General features: G+C 38.3%; 1 protein-coding gene across 3 annotated transcripts; it reads right to left on the bottom strand.

The window, feature by feature from the left end:
- Positions 1–1,204: 1,204 nt before the first annotated feature.
- Positions 1,205–19,878, bottom strand: TRA2B (transformer 2 beta homolog). Of its 3 annotated transcripts, none has more exons than XM_025877143.2 (9): positions 19,657–19,878; positions 8,037–8,170; positions 6,841–7,003; positions 5,506–5,694; positions 4,993–5,108; positions 3,950–4,033; positions 2,759–2,818; positions 2,119–2,192; positions 1,205–1,627 (listed from the first exon to the last, which is right to left on the bottom strand). In XM_025877143.2, exons 1-9 carry the CDS (start codon positions 19,690–19,692, stop codon positions 1,617–1,619), a joined length of 867 nt encoding a protein of 288 aa, XP_025732928.1. In that variant the 5' UTR covers positions 19,693–19,878; the 3' UTR covers positions 1,205–1,616. The 3 variants fall into 3 exon arrangements, with proteins under 3 accessions (XP_025732928.1, XP_073752107.1, XP_025732959.1); XM_073896006.1 differs by having other exon boundaries at positions 2,119–2,189; XM_025877174.2 differs by lacking the exon at positions 8,037–8,170 and having other exon boundaries at positions 19,657–19,864.
- Between the last annotated feature and the right edge of the window lie 229 nt (positions 19,879–20,107).

Raw genomic sequence — 20,107 nt, 5'->3', positions numbered from 1 at the left:
TATATATACATATATATACACATATATTTCAGGTAGGCTCCACACCCAACATGGGGCTTCAACTGACTACCCTGAGATCAAGAGTTGCATGTTCTACCAACGGAGCCAGCCAGGCACCCCTTTACAGCACCCCCCCTTTTTTTTTACTCATCTGGTTATCTGGAGTATGGCAGAATGGCATCATGAATAAAAGTACAGACTGTGGATGGACATCTGCCCACATTTGGATTACCATTTAATAGCTGTTTTAATTTAAGGTAAGTTACATCTCATGGCTGCTACAGACTAAATGAACTGTTTTAGATACCTGGGACATACTAAATGATTTTGATAAATTACCTGCCTATTGCATTTTCCACTGAATTGGCCACCCTCTGGGCAAGTGTGGAGACTAGACTTATTTAATATAATATCATCCAAATGAAGACAATCACTCAAGTACCTAACTCCCCTCCTTAAATGTATTTTCCAGGAATGTACAATCTATTAAAAAAAAAGGCAAAAAGAATATATTTCAGCCCAAGGGATACTGTACAAGGGACTAAAAACTACTTTAAAAAACCCTCCAATTATAAGTAACAAGGTTAAAACAAAATCTTCTATGGCAACTGAGTTGTACCAGCCTTTTACTCTTTTCATTTGCATTTATTTAAACACAGTTCTCAAAACATTTGAGTGAAATTGGGCTTCCTTTGGTAAGCAAAGGACCTGAAAATAATATTTAAAAAATGAACAGGCAAAGTCTTCAGTTCATCCACAACACAGATGTAGTGTTCCCTTTTTTTCCCGAACTCTGAAGCACTTAATTTTTTCCGTAGTCTAAAAGCTAGAACAACAAGAGTACATTTGTGGTGGAATGTATTGTCACTTGCTGATAACTAGTTGAAATACCATTATCCCCTTGTAACAGCTTTAAGAAATAGCCTTTTGAAGGCATACATTGTGTACCTCTTTTCTTATCCCCTGCTTTATATGATACAGATTACATAAAGGCTGACAAATCCACATTTATATAAGCATTAAGCATTGGCTGTATTGAAAGTTCTTTAGTTCTCGTACTAGCAGTACAGGGTTACAGAGCATAATTTTTAACACTTAGTTGCAGGTATATTACGTATAATGTTTCATGGATTGGAGGAAAATGGGTATTTTTGTCTTGAAATTTACTACTGACACAACCTAATCTGAACAGTTTTGCTAAGCATTGATGTTAGAAAGAAAAGTAAAAACCAAACTTTATTGTTGCTTTTTACCATTTGGTAGCATTTTACACACAGGCTTCGATCTTCAGAATACCCTGGATTCAGTAGAAAAACCTTTTTAAATGAAGTTTTGTACAATAGAAACTTCTCAGCAGTCAAAATTTAGACTGTAAAAAAATACATGCAAAACATACTTTTCTGAAAACACTTAACTTTGAACAAAGCACCGAACTACACAAATGCAGAATGAAAACAGCATTTCAACTCCACCAAAGTAGTCATCATAAAAGGTGTAAAAGTCACCTAACTTCACTAGGCACTGTTCACTTTTTAAACAGGAGACAATAAAAAATATTGTCCACAAACAATATCCCAACTCTAGGGTAGGTTTCAGAAAATCTTCAACTTCATGCTTTAATAGCGACCTAGGAAGAAATAATAATCAGTCTCAGTATTGAAGCATATTAATCAAGTGTACTTTAATGTTGAGACTTTTTAGATTATTCTACCATTAGAAAATTTCTATGCACCAGATTCTCTCTTATGAAAAGGGTTACACTAGAAATCAAAGAACCAACACTGAATAAAAGAATTAGCTGGGAAGTATATAACTCAACCCCCAGGAGCTAAGGTTTTAAAGTCACCCAAATGTTTCCAGGCTGTACAAAAACTGCAAGCCCTCCTGAAAAGAAAAGGTACAAATGGTGACCAGAATGTATTACACATTTACTGTTTTAATTAGCAAGAATAAGATTCCAAGGATTTTCATATACTTCCTTGAACCCTACACACAAAAACCGAGGGTGGGTGGGTGGATTGTAATATAGATGAAACTACTTGAATTAACCCACTATCTACTGTAGTTTGGTAACTTCAAGCCATACTATTATAAAATCATATCAAGTTAAAAACTTACGAGGCGAATATGATCGAGATCTGGAACGTGATCTGTATCCTCCACGACTATAATAAGGAGAAGGTGACCGCCTTCTGTAAACAAATGCCAAGACCATCTAAGACTCCATAGATTTAAGTTAGACTAAATGATATATACAGATTGCAATAGTCATGGTATTTCCAAAGTCTGTTTTAGATAATAAAACCACTAATCCCAAGCCACATCTTCATGAGCTAACACCCAAAACAAATTTTACTAGTGCTTCAAAGCAGTTTTCTAAGATTGACTTAAATATTCACTTGCTTACTAAGATGCTCATTAAAAGCTAACAAAAATGCAATAGTACCAGAAAATAGCAGTAAGGAATAAAGATATGGATGCTTATCAGTGACCTTAATTTACAACACTATCATCGCTTATTAAAGTACAAAATGGGGCCATTGAGTAATTACCTAGTATAAGCCCAATTCATTTCTGTAAACACACAAACGAAGCCACGTATACACGATCACTTGTTTCAGTTACAGCATTTTACGAATTTCATGCAATCCAAATTTGTGTGATCCAACTTTTAATAACCCCCAAAATAACCAAGTGTCTTTCAGGTGAGCCATTCTACTGGTGTACCATGTACATTTAAAATCCTCTCCTGCCATACCTGTAAATCTGATCCCTGTCTTGAGCAGCTCTCCATCCTCCTCCTCCTCCACCTCCTCCTCTGTGAAGGCAGAAAAACAACACATTCATTTTTTTTAAAGTTTTAAAAACAGTATTTATGCGGTATAATTACAACTCCCACAGAGAAATGAACGATCATTTTTTGTAAGTAAAGTGATTAAAGCCCTAACTTTTGTCACCCTTTTTACAAAATGGCATAGAGCTCTCTCTGGTGGCTAAAATGAGTAATAGAACAAATTACACTTCTAAAGTAAATGCTCAACTGAATTAAAATAAAACCTGAACGTTTAATCTTCCCAGCCTCCACAGATTAATCCCTAAGAGTGCCAATTGACACACAAATGTTCTTTCAAAAAAGGTTTTTGTTGGGGATAAAATGCTGGACCATTGCGTCAGAAGCAAGCTTAAGGATTCACTTCCAGAGATAGTAATTGACAACTTCTTTTAAACATTCAAAACAGTGTAAAAAAAAAAAAAAAAAAAAAAAAAGACAACCACACCTCTATAAGGCACCAAGGATTAATCGTACAATTTATATTTTCATAAGCGAGAGAGGGTCTAAATTACCTGCTGCAGATAAAATAAAGATTTTACTTCATTTTATCTTCAAAAGTGTTTCTCAGTATGACACATTTCTCTACTAATCCCCCCCTAAAAAGGTCCATCAAGCTCCATTCCATTGGCACGCTCTTTTGCCTTCGAAAGATACATTAGCCATCATACCAAAGTATTGCCTTTCAGCAAGTATTTCTTTGGACTCTTCCAAGACTTAGTTTTCCCTACCTAGAGAGCATCAGACACCAAAAATGCTTTATAAAAGCAATGACTTTAAAAATGCAGCTTATGGAACTTAAGAACAAGCACAAAACAGTGAAAAAACTGAAGTACGGTCTGTAATTTTGGTTCCACTGCCATGCTCAAAACCAGGGATTTCAGCTGGTTTAAGACTTGATTTTTTTAAAAAATACACATATTAAGTTAAACTGACTAGACACATAACCTAAAAATCTACAGTTTAAACTCTAGCCCTACATTTCTTAGTATAAAAAAGATTTTATTAAACACTAAAGTTTAGTGTTTTTAAGGCTGTGCCTTAAATTATGATTCAGGAGAAGAGATTGGCACCTCCCTTCAAATTTTTGGCAACTTAAATTTATTATGGTTAACTTACCTGTATGATCTGCTGTAGTAGTCTCGATCATCATAGCCTCGATCATATCCTCTGTCATAGTAATCCCGACGGCGTGAGCTGCCACTGTGAATAATGTATCTTCATAAATATATTTCATCCAATGAAATGTATCTTCATAAAATACCACGTGGCCTTCCTTCCCTATCTTCCTACATACAACTGTTATTGTTTAAAGCTGTTCAGACAGTAACAGCAGCATGACTCATTTGGGTCCTGGGAGCCACAGCTGAGCTCTAAGGACATGACTGGGCAACTGCTCCAAGTATAATCTCTTTATACACTCTTATATTGAGCAAAAATAGTATCTACTAATAACCCCCTAATTTTTAATTCATAGACAGGCCTTTTCTAATAAAAAAGTTACCCGGAAAAAGATTATTCCTATTTAAGAATTCACTGATATGGGATAAACACTGTCCTTTCTCTGCCCCCTGTAACAACGTACATGAATATATTTTCCTAAAGGAAGGGAAAATAAAATATTTGGAAGAATGTGGTTTCAGGAGTGGGAAAATTTTAATTAAAAACGACAAAAACCAAAACTTCAACACAATATAGAAACACTGGTGAGAATGACGACAAAGGAGAGGAAGTATCCTCTCTATATGAACTATCATATAGTTCAATGCGAAAACTGTTTTCCACTCTGCTTAACAAGAACTAAAAAATGCCCAGGAGTAGAATTTGTTATAAACTAGACTTTTACCTAGAATGGTTTTAAGTTTCCACTACGATAAAAATGGTCTAAGCAAGAACATTAGTTATCAAGCAAAGCCAGATATATGACCTTTCTGTACGATATGGTGGGATGTCATCTACCAGTGTGCAGCACAAATACAAGGTCTCCACTGAATGTATTCTTTTGAATAGTCGTTACCCAGTTAAAAAAAAACACACACACAGGAAGAATGATTTGTACTGTGGCAGGACTAGATGAAATGTCAAAGATTTTCCTCTAGTACAGGGTAGTTCTTAAGAGAAAATGCACTCAGCCATCAATCTATCTTAAAAAATAAACTTACTAGGTAGGTCTCCCCATGTAAATTCCTGGCGTTGGGGTATGTGGTCTTTTTGTTATAGAGAAATCAACTCTGATCCTACGTCCATCAAGCTCCATTCCATTGGCACGCTCTTTTGCCTTCGAAAGATACATTAAGTTATTATATACACCTGGGGCAAAGCCATCCACAAACTATCCAGTATAAAAACTTTTGTAAATATTTACAAATAAGATATTTCTAAGTAACTATATCTTATTTACAATATAAAAGCGAAAATTGTCCTTGGGAGTCAACAACAGGACTATTTTAAAAAGATACAGGTCAAAAAAAGGGCGCCTGGGTGGCTTAGTTGGTTGAGCGACTGCCTTCGCCTCAGGTCATGATCCTGGAGTCCTGGGATCGAGTCCCACATGGGGCTCCCTGCTCAGTGGGGAGTCTGCTTCTCCCTCTGACCCTACCCCCTCATGTGCTTTCTCTCTCTCAAATAAATAACATCTAAAAAAAAAAAAAAGATACAGGTAGACTTTTACTTACTTCCTTGGCATCATCTACATTTTCAAAATACACAAAGGCAAATCCTCTTGAACGTCTAGACTGCTGGTCATACACAATAGACACATCAGCAATGGGGCCATATTTAGAGAATACTTCTCTTAGATCTCTTTCTGTAGTGTACAAGCTCAATCCAAATACTCCAAGACAGCAGTTGGGATCAGGATTTGCCTAGAAATGGAAAAATCAATTTTAAACCTTAAAATCTGTCATAAACCAAAGAAAAAATGTATATAAATTACCCAAAATGTCACTAACAATAAAGTAGATTTAAATAAACAATTAGAATTTAAAATCAGTATGTTATGGCAATAGCTGCAAGCATTAATGGGCAGAAAAAAGGGGTGCCTGGGGTGGCTCAATCAGTTAAGCATCGGACTCTTGATTTTGACTTAGGTCATGATCTCAGGGTTGAGATCAAGCCCAACATCTGGCTCCAACACTGGCCATGGAGCCTGCTTAAGATTCTCTCTCCCCCATGGGGCACCTGGGTGGCTCAGTCATTAAGCATCTGCCTTCGGCTCAGGTCATGATCCCAGGGTCCTGGGATCGAGCCCCCATTGGGTTCCCTGCTCGGCAGGAAGCCTGCTTCTCCCTCTCCCACTCCCCCCCTGCTTGTGTTCCCTCTCTCGCTGTGTCTCTGTCAAATAAATAAAATCTTAAAAAAAAGATTCTCTCTCCCTCTGCACCCCCTCCCAAAGAAAATCCTGCCAAGAGCATTTCAACCTCAAATTAAGTGTGAGAGAGTGTGTGTGTGTGTGTGTGTGTGTATAGGGAGGGGGAAATAGGGACTCTACTAGTGAATACCAAAATTGGCATTTTTGTGGGGGGAGACTGGAGAGCAATTTGCCCAAGGAATTCACCTCTTAGGAATTTATTCTAGGCATAAGAATAATGAGAGTAGCATTATCTCTATAAGCCAGAGGGAGTAACTATTTCAGGGAAGATAAGCCTTAATACCTGAAATAAACTCGCTTAAAATTAAACGGAAAAACCCAGAAGCATTCTAAAGAGTATTAAAGCTAACCCAGAAAACTTCAGTGACATTAGTATGTCCCATATAGATAGTAATGCACAATGGGGATTTTTTGTTTGATAAGCGAGCTACACCACTGCCACAGTATTTTGCTTACATATAACTGATAGCCCAAATGTACACCATTACATAAGAAATACCTTTTAAATAGACTTACCTCAAAACACTAAAAAGTCTCTAAAGAACTCGTGTGTTCACTGCCAGAAGTCTACTGTCAAATGTAATCAGTTCTAATTTTGAACGAGAAGAGACATATTGCTTCAACAATTTTTTCATCTTACCCGATTCCCAACATGACGCCTGCGAGTAGACATGGGAGAATGACTGTGGCTATGCCGTCTTCGATAATCTCGACTGTAAGACCTGCTACGGGATCGTCTATGGGAGCGGGACCGAGATCTTGATCTTGTGTAATGCCTTCGAGAACTTCTTCTGGATCTAGACCTGTAAGACAAAGGCTTCAGGGTTATGACTAAGTAACTGATTGATACAGCTTTTAATTCTTCTAATAACCTGGAGTTAAAATCCCAAAGACGGAACACAATTCAGACATACATTAACATGAAATTGAGATTTTTCTTCTGTATCTACAGTCATCTCAACTCTCCTAGAAAGAGCTCCAAACCACTATCAGCTCTCTTCCATTTCTTAAGATAAAGGAGATCAAAATTAATATATTGAAAACCAATTAACACACTAAAAAATTTGGTAACCATAAAACATGCAGCACTTCATACTAGCTTGATTTGTACCCCCCTTTTCCCTCAATATAACACCCTCTATTTTTTCGGTCTCTCCCATTATGCCCACCATTCACTTAAGATAAAATCACCATCACCATAGTTTTGTCCAGCAGTGTTTTAAAACCAATCAATCGCTCTTAACTAGAGTGATATGAAGTGTCATCTAAACCAGACAGGACACATTGTAAGAGAGAAAAGAGGTGCAGTTAATTATGCCTGATAAGAGGCATAAACTGGGGCTGTCCTGGGCAAACCAAGGACGTATAGCCTACTCTAGACAAACATTTAAAAAAAAAAAAGTGCGCTGTGTTACCTATTTTTGTTTTTTACACACATGTATATTAGACACTACACCTATTTATCAAGAATTGCAGTTATGAAAGCCAATGTTCTGCAGTCCATTTGTTATACTTAAACTCATAGCGAATCCTCACAATTCTGAAGAACTAGTACTAACTCGCCTTTTAAAGATAAGGAAGCTAAGGTGGAAAAAGGTTAAGTAATCTGCCCAAGTCAGAAAAAATAGAGGTAAGATTTGAACCCTAACGCCAAAAGCCCAGGCTCTTAACCACTTAAGTCTTCTGTCCCAGAACTTATGATTAAGTACATTGCTAGTACCAATGTTAAATAAGCCAACAAATGATCTAACCCTCTCTATCTTCCTAATTTACAAAGCACACACCAATTTCAGAGCTAAGAGTAACAGAAGAAAATCCCAAGACAGTCTTTCTTACCTAGATTCAGATCTGGACCTGGACTTTGATCTGGAACGCCTGGAATCTTCCTTGGAGCGAGACCTTGCTGGGGTATGCCTTGCAGATTTCCCAGATCCATGAGCACTTCCACTTCTGGAAGCAGAACGGGATTCCTACACGTAGATGTCAAAAGTTTAATTTATATACTTTCTGGGCAACTTTAAAAACAAATAAGCTGCTGTGAGATAAATGGTGAGGGAAAGCAATCCCCTTCCAAGATAAGAAAACATAGGTAAGGGCAGGAACTGAATATACCTGGTATATTTACATTGCTCCAACTGACATAAGCCAATTAACTTGAACTTCCACCTTTTCTGGAGCAGGATTAAGAGTTAACTGACCCCACTCTCTTCAGAAAGGGGTGCCAAAGCCAAGCAGTTAAGGGAACTGTCCAAGGATTGTGTTTTGGGATTGTTACTCCATAAAGACTAGGGTGAGAAAGAATCTTATTAACTATGACACCTATGCCTTATACCTATATTTCAATCAAGTTGCCATCAATAAAACAAAACCCTACGAAAGTCATAAAACTTACTTTTAAAATGCCTTTTTTTCCCAATAAGACCTTAATTTCTCAAGTTTTACTTATTTTTAAGTGGGGAAAAGAGGCAAGGACAATCTGTTTCAAGTCCTAGCAAAAGGCAGAAACCTAGTGGAAAGCAAGGACCAGCCTGAAGGACACTAAACCCTATTCCATCTAACCATTGTGGGAACCCCTAAGAATCTCAAAGCAACGAGATGGAACCACAGCAGAAAGGCAGTGAACTGTGCAGAAGACCAAAGAGAGTGCCAGAGATCTACAGCTTCCTGGGCTAAATGGAGATGAACCAGGGCAAACTGATGGGGATCTAGGAATAAGTAGCTAGGTTAGTTACATAAAGGACCTATTGAAACCAGAACAGATTAAAAATCAGGGGCTCCTATCAAGGTCCATGAAGGGAGGGAGTTCAGAATCGCACGTAAAAACCAAAGTCTAGGTATATACTATATAGCCATAGCTTTCCCAATCAAAACTAGACTACCTGGTAGGTAAGTGGCACAGTAAGGAAAATCTCTAAAGAAACCAGCAAAAGAATGGGAAAACAGGGTAACTGGCTTACCAGTGAGTCAAAACATACAGTCAACTCATAAGCAGAAAAGACATACATATAAAGTAATGGAACCAAGGAAATGTCCTGCCAAGGCACCAAAACAGAAACAATGGATTAAGAGAACAAACCCACTCAGTCTGATAGCAAAGGTGTATCATCAAGCAAGACCACCTTACTTTATGCTCCAACTTAAGGCAAATTAAAAGGCATAAAGTCTAGTAAGTCTTTCCACCCGAGACAGAGCAGAAACGGCCAGACCCAGAAAGAACCAAAACTGTACAGTAAGTCACTGCAGGAGTAAGACTCAATGTTGAATAAAAGTACAACTGGAGACCTCCCTGTGCGGTAAACTTTCAGAATATTCTGGCCATTCCTGAAAGGATAGAATAGGATTTTAAATTATAGCTATAGCCTTTTTAGATTATGTTCTGTGATCTACAGCTTGATGGGAGAAAATTTGGAAGATCATTGCTATGATGCTCAGGGCAAAAATTTATATGCAATACAGAAGAACTTAAGTTTGAAGTTTAGAACAGTAAAGAAAAGAGTAACTCAGTAAAATGAGTTCTGGTCTCTAGGCCTGAAAGAACTCTAGAAACTTCCCAGTAAGATTTCAGTCATTATAAAACATGGTGTGAAGGGACGTGAAATGTGACAGCCCCCCTCCATCACCCCCATGGGTTGACTGTAAAAAGGTTCAAAGAAAAAAATACTCTTATTAGTGAGAACAACTACCTTTAACAAGGAACGGTTAAAGGGTGTACTGCAGCTTTGGGGACCCCAATTAACAATCTCTTGGCATTCTCTGGCAAATATTCTGCACACAGACATTTAAAAGCACAATCCACCTCCCTCCTCTCCTTGGACAAAGTAGTTCTCACAAAATAGGGGTGGGGTGCAGTTTCCGGCATCTTTACCACAGGCAAAAGCTAACCTAGAAGAGAAAATAGAAAAAGGGACCCCAAAAGTTAACTGCCTTTGTTTATTCCAATGTTAGAAAAGATTACTTCATGGAATGATTATAGCTTTTAATGGAAACCAAAGAAAACAATTTACTCTGGAAAGGAGAGGTGAATATACCCACAGTAACAAATCGTAATAAAAAGATTACCAATAAAGTAGTTGTAGTTAACAAATCAGCCTAGGGATCGGAATATAAAGGAAGAAATGGTAGAAAGCCAAGATCTCTTTTTAAGCCTCTTGCTTCATTAAACAGAAAAACCTTATCCTAGCCTACTTTACCTGTCTGCCCACTGAGAGGAGATTGTACTTTTAGCCTAGCAGATCAAGGGTCAAAGATCCAGTGTCTGTGAAATTCTAAGACTTTCCTCTCAGCCTCTTAAGACTTACTGGCTATATGCATATGTGTTTTGTGAGCAATCATTTCTTAGGCCAGGAACAGAGGAAACACCAGCCAGAATGCAAAGATTTTCCCTTTTATACTGACATTTGGTTAGGCTAACACCTAAACAATGCCTCCACCTCCTCCTACCTTTCTTGTCAGGGACGTTTCTTAAAGAAGTTAGCCCCTTTTTTGTAGTTACGTTGGCCCTTAGCTGGTTTGAAAAATATTCAAGGAAATTTAGCCTGTCCAGAAGAAATGATACCTAAAATTATTAGCCAAATCTAAAAACAAAGTTAACTTAAACCTTAATCCATGGGCAAATCTACAAAACTGGCTGGGAAATCCTCCACATAAAGAAAACTCGAAGTCCACTCTTAGGGCTAAAAATTATGTGTCAAGGCATTAAAACCATACCAACCCCCCCCCCCCACTACTCTGGCCCTTCAATACCTCAAGGAAAAGGATCATGAAATTAAAAGTTAATATAAATAACAAAACCAAGAAATTCCCTGAATTTTTGCTCAGGGAATCAAGTTTTTATAGATTGATCTTAGTCATATAACTAACAATATACAACTTGAAAGGAGGTCAGAAAAAAAACTCAAGGCTTTCAACAAAATAACCTTCATCTCCCCCTATTCCGAGAATGGCACCATCTTAGAAAAACATTTTGAAGAGATAAACGAAGTGGAAACCATCTGGAACCATCAAATCACTAGGTTTCCTCTGTATTACTTTAGAAACTAGATGCAGTAAATGAGATTTTGAACAGTGACTCTTAAACAGAGGTATGGAGTAAACCTACATAGCATTTAAGAATACATGTCCCTAAAAACTAGAGCTCATTCTAGTAACTCTGGAGGTGGTCTTCTACATTTCTTAGAAGTACCACACATATTTATGATGCTAAGTATCTTTGGTTTATTCAGAGTTTTATGCTTCCTGCCTATTGATTTTTCTTGGCAAAAGCATCATCTTGGAACCTTGTTTCTCTCATTTTCTCTGCCCCCCCCTGCAGAGGCCTATCTCCCTCTTACCTCCCCAATGGCCAGAGTGGGGGTGAGAGGAGGAAGCACTGTCAAGAATCAAAGATACTTTGGCCAACGGGTGATGGTGGTGGTGGGGGGAACCCTGAATGGATGGGATGGTCCACCAGCATCAGTGTTTAGTTTCACCATACATCTATCCAGCTTAGACCATATAATCAAATTCCAAACTGCTTTCCTTCCACTTAGAGGCTTAATAGGTCTTTCCTCTTTTGGACCCCAAGGACCTTTCAGGTCTCCTGATAAAGAGAATCCATGGACTTGAAGAGAAATAGAATACCCATTCACAGCTCTCTGCCTAATCCGTAAGTAATTCGGAATGCAAAATTAACATTAACTTAATGTTATTGGTTTATACATGGCAAAAAATTTTACAAACCAGTAATTGGGACAAAGCAAAAGCTGGAAACTACTGTAAATGGGAATAATTTTCTTCTCCTTGAAAACACAGAAATAATTATAAAAAGCACAGATCTCACATTGACAGTTCGCCCTAAAACCCCAGAAAACAGACCCTTCTAGAAATGTCATTTAAGTCATTTATCCAAGAGCTGGAAGATCTAACTCTCAGAGTTTTTTAGGTTGTCTTCATTTCAGGAAGGAGAAGTGATACCTTTGGCTTTCCCAACAGAGGACAACTCTTGGTTAGCTACCACTTGGTAATATTCTGACACGTGTTACTTCTCCCATACAACTGAAAGTAACATTACACTGATCATCTGATTCTTTTATTCAACTAAAACAAAACACACAGATAGGGAAATAGAACTTGAGGTTTCTTTTTTTCCAGTAAGTACTGGGAGTGGGGAACCAGAATAAAGCTACTTTATAATAATCTATACCTCTCACATCATTCTAACAATGAAGCGTTAATAGCGGAAAATGAGAAAAGGGAATAAAACTGTTTACTGAATAAAGCACCTACTACTATTGCCGCTTTAAGAGAGATCCTGTTACTTGTGTGACCCACCTCATTCTAAGGTAAACTTTTTTTTTTTTTTAGCAGTAATCCTAGTCATTCAGCTGGAAAAGGCATTAAATAGAAAAGAATTAAGACTCATCCTTGTGAATTTATAATCTGCATCTTAAAAGGTAGGGCCTAATCGGTCATAGCTTTCCACTATGCCATCTGGAAAGAAAGTATTTTCACAAATGCCAAAAGGAGCTGGCTAACCTGTTCACTGGTTTGCTTCAATTTTGAGGGTTCAGTTCTATAACCATCCTGGTGACATTCTTTAGGAAAACTATGACAAACATAGAAAACATTCTATTATACATTGCTCAGTACTGAAGGATAGGGGTCAGTGAATTTTAAAAGTCCACGGAGGTGGCACAAACCACCAATTCCAACTGTGGAGGTACTCACTCATACCCCAGGACCAGCAGACTTAGATGAAAAAATCTAGAGGGACAACATGAAGCCAACTGTTACCCATGCCAGAGAGCTCATTCCTGCCTCAATATTTGACTACAAAGGATTATTTTTTTTAAAATTGCATTTCAATCATTTGACTAAGAAGTTAAAATTAGAATTACCTAATTTAAACGTTTCCCCTGGAAGGCACGTCTTTGCCCTGTATATATTTTCTTCTATTAAACAAATAATGCATGCATGTTTAGCAAAATATACAGGGACACATAAACAGACTAGTAATTACTTAGCGTAGTGCTTTCTGATTCCAGATTACTTCTTATCTTAACTTCATTTTTATTTCTTTTCTTCATTCTTCCGTTTCAAATTCTGACTTCTTTCATCTTCCCCACTTCACACAAATTGCTCAATATTCTACAAGTGGGACTTCTGGTCTGATAATTAGCATGCATTCTTTCTTTTATTTTTTCAAATTTCAGCTTCACTTATTCCTGAGCTTCAAATACTCATTTATAAAACTTGTCAAAGGACGACTTCCGCATTTTCCTTCTTCAACATTAACCTTAATAGAAAAAGAACAGGATGAAGATATTTTAAAACTCCAGGACAAAATCCAGTGCCAAAACTGAAACTAGAAAAAAAAAAAATCCCTTTTTTTGGATTAAAAAAAAAAACCCTAGAATATGCAGCTCAAAAAACTGAAACTAGCCTCCTGTTGGTTCTAAAATATAAGGTAATCAACCTCAATTGTCTACTTCAAATAGATTTATCATGCTTAAGTTGAATGCGAAGTGCGCAACTGAACATTTGCTGTTCATCTAACATTTAAGTCCTTTAATTACATTTCACACTTCTACTTATTGTATTCATCAATAGAAAATGTTAAGTGTCAAAAGCACATCTCTAGTCAAAAAGTGACACATTAATACAAAAGTGCAAGAAAGGAAAGCACGGACAATTCATTTATACAATGATGACAAGGCTCAGGGTTGGAGAGGCTTACAACTTGTGACTTGACTAGATAATGAAGTAAAGAAATGTATTTAACGTCACAGTAAAGAAATGTATTTAATGTCACACATTTTTGTACTGCATATTTAAAAAGCTCTGAGAAGACAATGTCAGGGAAATCAGAAAATTTGGACTAAAGTGCTCAAAACCCATCCCTAGAGAAAGCTGCTCTAGTGACATTTTAGAGTATGAATGGTTCGACTACTAAATTTAGCACTGAAAGCATAAAAAGACCCGTCAACCAACTACTATATTCAAGTAGCTACGAAGGAAAGCAGAACAAACTTGAATCCAACAGTGGTGTTTAAATTCCCCCTAAGTGAACAAAGTATTAAAATCTTCTGCAGTCCAAAGGAGAAATCCTACTTCTTAAGGTGGCAATTTTGGTAGAAAATTATAGCTCACCTCCTGAAATTATTTAAAAAACTCAACATCACTTAACAGATCAATAAAGTATAATAGTGTCTGTTGAACACCCTGAACAAAATAAATAGTCCTCACAAAATATCCTTATTCTCCTTGTTATCCTGTACTTCACCTTATGATCTTTCATTTGTCAACAATTTCCTCTCTACTAATTTTATTTTCTTTTGGGGTGATTGGGGTTAAAGGTTTCTTAAAAAAAGAAAAGAAAAAAGTTCTTATAAACCTATCTGGGTATAAAGACAACCATGGCTATCACGGGAAGTGTTGTGATGTCTTTCTTAAGAAAGCACAATTTTCAGTCGTCTTTTTTGGAAAGTCAATTATTGTTTGTTTAATCCAGGAAAAATTTTAAATAGCTTTTTATTTAAGGGAGTCACATTAATTGATTTTCTTTTAATATCCATCACTAAAATGTAATGGGAAATGTTTGCTGGCAGCACAAATGTAATCGTGGAATCAGAATGCCCAAGCAGGTTTCCTCTTTATGGCCTCCTAAAGATTACATACAGATACAGGGCTTAGAAACTAGAATGGAGGCCAAAGCTCTAGGTATCAGAACTTTTCAATATGGACGCCTTCCTGCCCCTTTTTTTTTTAATTACCCCTTCCCAACCATCTTCCTTCTTTTATATTTGAAGATCAAAACATGTTGCTAGATAATGTAAATATTGTTTATTCAACTCAACTACTAAGCTCAAGTGGCCACTTTAATAAAACCAGATGACCAACTACTGGGCTAATGTTAAGAGATCCAACAGAAATAAGCAGAAACTTCTCCCATCATCAACAATTATGGCTGGAATTCAAATAACATTAAAAACATGTACAAACTGCAGGTTGCTGACAGGTAATATCTTAAAAATTGTAACAGGGCAAAGAAAAATTTGTTGATCCTGCTAGAAATATAGAAGTTAATGCTCACATCAATGGACTATTTTATTTTTCTGTAGTCAAACTCTACCAGAAGGTTGGGTGGAGAAAAATCTTCAAAAGACGGAGAAAAATCCCTGGAGGTGGGGCAGCGCCTTCATCTGACTTGCCTAAATCAGTTGTGTAAGCCCATCTCTTGCATCAATAATACAGACTCTGAAAAGGGGCCTCTAGCATGCTGCACTATCGGGCAATCTATGTTGATCAAAGCAGCATCTGAAAATAACGTCCACAACCTAATTCAGAAAGATTTTGGGAATTTGAAAAGTCCAATTTGCTATAGTGAAAAATCTTTTTTTGGCTTGCTTAAAAACAAAACTAAGTGACAACAATACCTGAAATTCAATGTAACCCCACACCTCAAAAAACTACGTTGCGTAAAAACACTTAAAATTTCCTAAACTTCCATCACCATCCCTTCTAAAAAAAGAATACAATTACGAATGAAAACTGATCAACGTGACACAGAATGCTAAAGCTCAAAAAATAAGACACAATTGTAGCTCTGTCCTTCTCTTGGGCAAAATGTGAACTATGAAAATGTTAAATCACTTAGGTTTTGGGCTTTATTGGAGATAAAGGGGGAAAAGGTAAATGCTATTAACATCTCTCACCACCTGAATTCCTCTTTAATCTTTTACAAAACCAGAGTACTTACCTTGTAATCACGTGTAATTTCAGTTTGAAAATGCAACCTTCTAGTTCCAGACATCCACAACATTAAAACATTCTTAGTTAAAACCAAGAAAAATATTCTTCAACCTGGTTTCTTCAAGAGACTCATACCTAACCAGACTCACAGTGAAACAATGCAAACTATTTCCTCCCACTGGACATTAATTCAATCCTTTATTAAAGGAATTGGTGCGATGGCTGTAATTCTTTAGAAAGAAATAGATTCAGATGTTCCAGTTTTTGAAAATCAGAATTCAGAGTTAGGGGCTAAAAACAAAGAATAGAGAAAGACAACCCAAGATTAAGCAGAAGAGAAAAACTGCAGAAATCTAAAAAGCAGTTTGATGGGATGGTATCCAGATGCTATTCATCTCCATAAAGAATAAGACTAAAGACAATATATCTACATTGCAAACATTATTTCTACAAAAACTATAGCCCATATTCTACCAGAAAATTTTCTTAAACTGCTTGCTATTGTAATCCTGACAGCAAGACAGAAATCCAAACCATCTGGTTCATACAACAGTATTTCCTTGGTTTCTGGATTCTCTAAGTATAGACGCATTTGTAGAATCTTAAAGAAATTACAATCTTTAGGAAGGCAGAGCATTAAACCAGTGCCAAGACCAAACACACAAACATTGCACACTCTAAATACTGTGACCATTAGTGGACCTTAAAGATTACCCCCCAATATTACTATGCACCTCCTAACTTGCTACTCTTATCATATTCTTACTCACCCAAATTGTGACACAGCTGCTAAGAATACTTTTTGCCAAGGTGCCGGTCAATCCTTTCCCAAAAAATGTTTGCAAGCATTTTTTGGAAAGTACCGGAAATGAATTGAACTTGGAGATCAAAAATAATTTTGTACAGGTTTGGCTACATCAAGGAAGTCAACTCTAGAGACAGATTTTAATTTAAATCAACTTTCACATGAAAAAAACCCACAAATAAAGGTAAAAGCTACTCTGCCATAACTCAAAGTGTGACGTGAACCACAAAAATTCTAGAACGTACCCTAAGTGTGCATTTAAAATAAGGGGACACACTTAACCACAGTTGTGTCAATATATTCACTCAAAGGTGATCAAACTGAGAACAATTTACTGCACACATACAACCAGTCTGTTTAGGAAAGGAACTTCAAAAGTCAAAAGAAGTAAGGAAAAAAATATTTCCAAGACTATGCTCGGGCCGCAGGTACCGCAGGAATGTCTGGATTCTGGACAGCTAAATTAAGAGGGAGATGGGGTAGGTTTGCAGTGGATGGGATTCCAGCCAAACTGAGAAGATTTGTATTACAAGTGATTACATTAACGGTACTGATTAGGCTTGTATTGATTTACATTAATAGTTTGAAGTGTTTGAGGGCCTAGAGTGGATTCACAGTAATTTTTCAGGTTCTAGAGAAGCTATTTATACCAGGCATGTCCAAGATTATTACCCTGAATCCAACTTTTTCACTGCTTTCAGGAACTTTCAAAAGTAAGTTTTTAGCCAATCAGACCTGCCCATTACGTACACTTGAGTCTTTTTTATGGCATTATATCTAATCTGTTCTATTAAGCTTTAGGGTTTTGCCAGATGTTCTTTAGGAACCTCAGCGTGCTTTTTTTAAAGGTCTATTTAACCTCTTCAGGTTCCAATACACCAATTGAAAAGCAATCTACATACAAAACAAACTGCGAAATAAAACAATGTTTAAGTATTCCACTACTTCGAAGTTTAGAAACACTTCCAGGATTCAGGACTCTATGTAAGAAAAAAATTAATTTCTAACATAAAGCTTAAAATTATTTTATAACTTTCCCTCCGTAAGAATTTAGTAAATACCTAACCTATATAAACAAGATGGGGAAAAAAACCTAGGATGTTTCACTACTAGAAAAAAAAAAAACCAATTCAAGAATGTCAAATAATTGGGATGACGCCCCTCAAGCGGTCTCAAGCCAGGAACCTACTTCCAACAGTTGTTTCTTATGTAAATATGCCAATTCACTTTTGGACAATTTTCGTCTTCACAAGCACACCATTACAAGTAACTTATTCAGGTATATTCAACTGAGAGCTCTTCTACTCAGAAACCAGCCATTTTGTATTCTCTCAATAGCGCAAGAAATACTCAGTAATTGTTTAGAAAACTGAAGACTTAAATTTATCATTTGCTTTCCAGTACAAACACCAGTTACTAAATTTATCATTTGCTTTCCAGTACAAACACCAGTTACTAGTTTCAACAGTATAGTCAACTGGTAGAATCAGAAATCACAGCTTTAACAATCTGTGGGCTCAATCGAAACTTTATTACCGTAAGAAAGCAAGGGCTTAAAAAATGGTAGACGTACCGGTGATGGTGTCATCAACCGTCTTAGAGAAAAGCGTAAAAAACCAATATTCCTCTGCCCAGGTAAAGCCTGGTTATTTCAGGCTAAATCAGATTTGGCTCCAGTTACACAGTACAACAACATTCCAGAAGGTAAGATAGGAATTTTTTTTTTTAAATGCCCTCCTAATGAAGGGCCCCAAATCTGTTTTATAGCAGTTTGCTTCCTAATATATTTGAATATTTACCTGACGACTGCTGAGATCTTAGGATGGCACTGGGAGAAAGGGAAAACCCAACAGGTCAACTGTAAAAGAACCCAACTTATTCCTTATCAAAGTTAAAAAATCGCCTTCTTTAAAAAAAAAATCGACTTCTATGGTGCTTTTTATTAAGCACCTAAGAAATTCTCCATAACTTCCAAAATGTGTAAGATTCTGACAAGCTTTGTATCACGCCTTTTAAGCCCGGAAACTGTCGTATTCCTGTAATTTAAGCCCCACCGAACTCCACATTTGGGAGGTGGAGACTCAGAGTAAAAGCGTACCAACAGAAGCTGTGGTTCACAGACTTAGAATGCCTGAAAACAAAGGAAATAACGGCGCCCTAAACTGTTGCCCGCCAGTTTCCTTCTGCACAATACCGTGAAAAATATCCACTCCATAAAAGAAAACCTCTGCGGCCTCGGGGCTAGTTAGTATACTGGATGCTCTGATAACGATTTTTCGTTTGAAAGCACTCTCCATTTAGGCCAAATAAAAAGCCCGCGCGAACCCCCTCTAACGGGCCCAGAACTTGTCTACCTCGGATTCGTTTCCCCCACCCTAAAAGAGACCCCAAGAATACCCTAGATTCCGTCTTTCTGGGGTCCATAAGACGATCCTTTCTTAAACTAAACGCCGGGCGAAACCCCCCAGAGAACGTTGCCTTTCTTTCTCCACCCCCACGCGGCCTTATGAGGCGCGGGCCCGGCTTGACGCGCGGCTCCTCCGCCATTTTGTGCCTCTGGCAGCGCGCCCGGCCCGCCAGCCCAAGATGGCGGCAGCGAGGCTTCGCAGGAGAGCAACGGCGAAATAAGATACCGCTCCCCTCCCCCAACACCAAGGGGACGCAGCGGCCATTTTTAATCTTTCCCCCTCTTCTAACGGAAAAAAACCCGCCGTCTCGGGTAGGGGGCCACATAAAGCCGTCGGTGGCCTACTTAATGACTAAAGACACTCTCCGCAAGGATTTTTTAAACCCAACTCCCATGCTTCCCAGCCTCAGACTTCGGAGCCTAAATCGCCGCTGTCTCCAGGTCCGAGGCCGACGGGCCTGGTAAGAGATGCAAGCTGGAACCACACAGCCGCCCCCTGCACCATCTCTACGTACCCGCTCGCCGTAGTTCTGCTCGCCGCTGTCGCTCATGACTCCTAGCTGCTGTCGCCGCTCGACGTGCTTCAATCGAAGCTGCCAACCTCTTGCGCCTTCTATACGGAGGCTCCGCCGCAGCCTCACAGAACGCACAGGTTCCCGAGCCGCTGAGTACCGAAGCGCTCCGCACCGCCTCCGCACGGGCTCTAAGTCTGCCGGACGTGACGCGGCGCTCCTTAACCCGGCCCCTCCCCCTTTCCGAACGCGCGCTTTCTTGGCTCCGCCCCTCCGCGCTCGGCCTTCCCTTTCTAGCTGTGGCGCGTCCGGAACCGGACGTGACGTAAGTCCCGCGGCTCGCGGGGCCCTACCCACCGTCTCTGGGTTTCAGTGAGGCGGGAAAGTAAGCGTGGTGGACGGCCTACGCTAGTGGTTGGTGGTCGCCCGGGGTTCCGTGATGTCACCGGCCACA

This window comes from Callorhinus ursinus, unplaced genomic scaffold (genome assembly GCF_003265705.2).
Source record: "Callorhinus ursinus isolate GAN/ISIS: 27379988/994484 unplaced genomic scaffold, GSC_fseal_2.0 scaffold1, whole genome shotgun sequence".
Taxonomy (NCBI): Eukaryota; Metazoa; Chordata; class Mammalia; order Carnivora; family Otariidae; genus Callorhinus; species Callorhinus ursinus.
The sequence above is the reverse complement of the archived record's forward strand: the minus strand, read 5'-3'. Positions and strand labels throughout refer to the sequence as shown.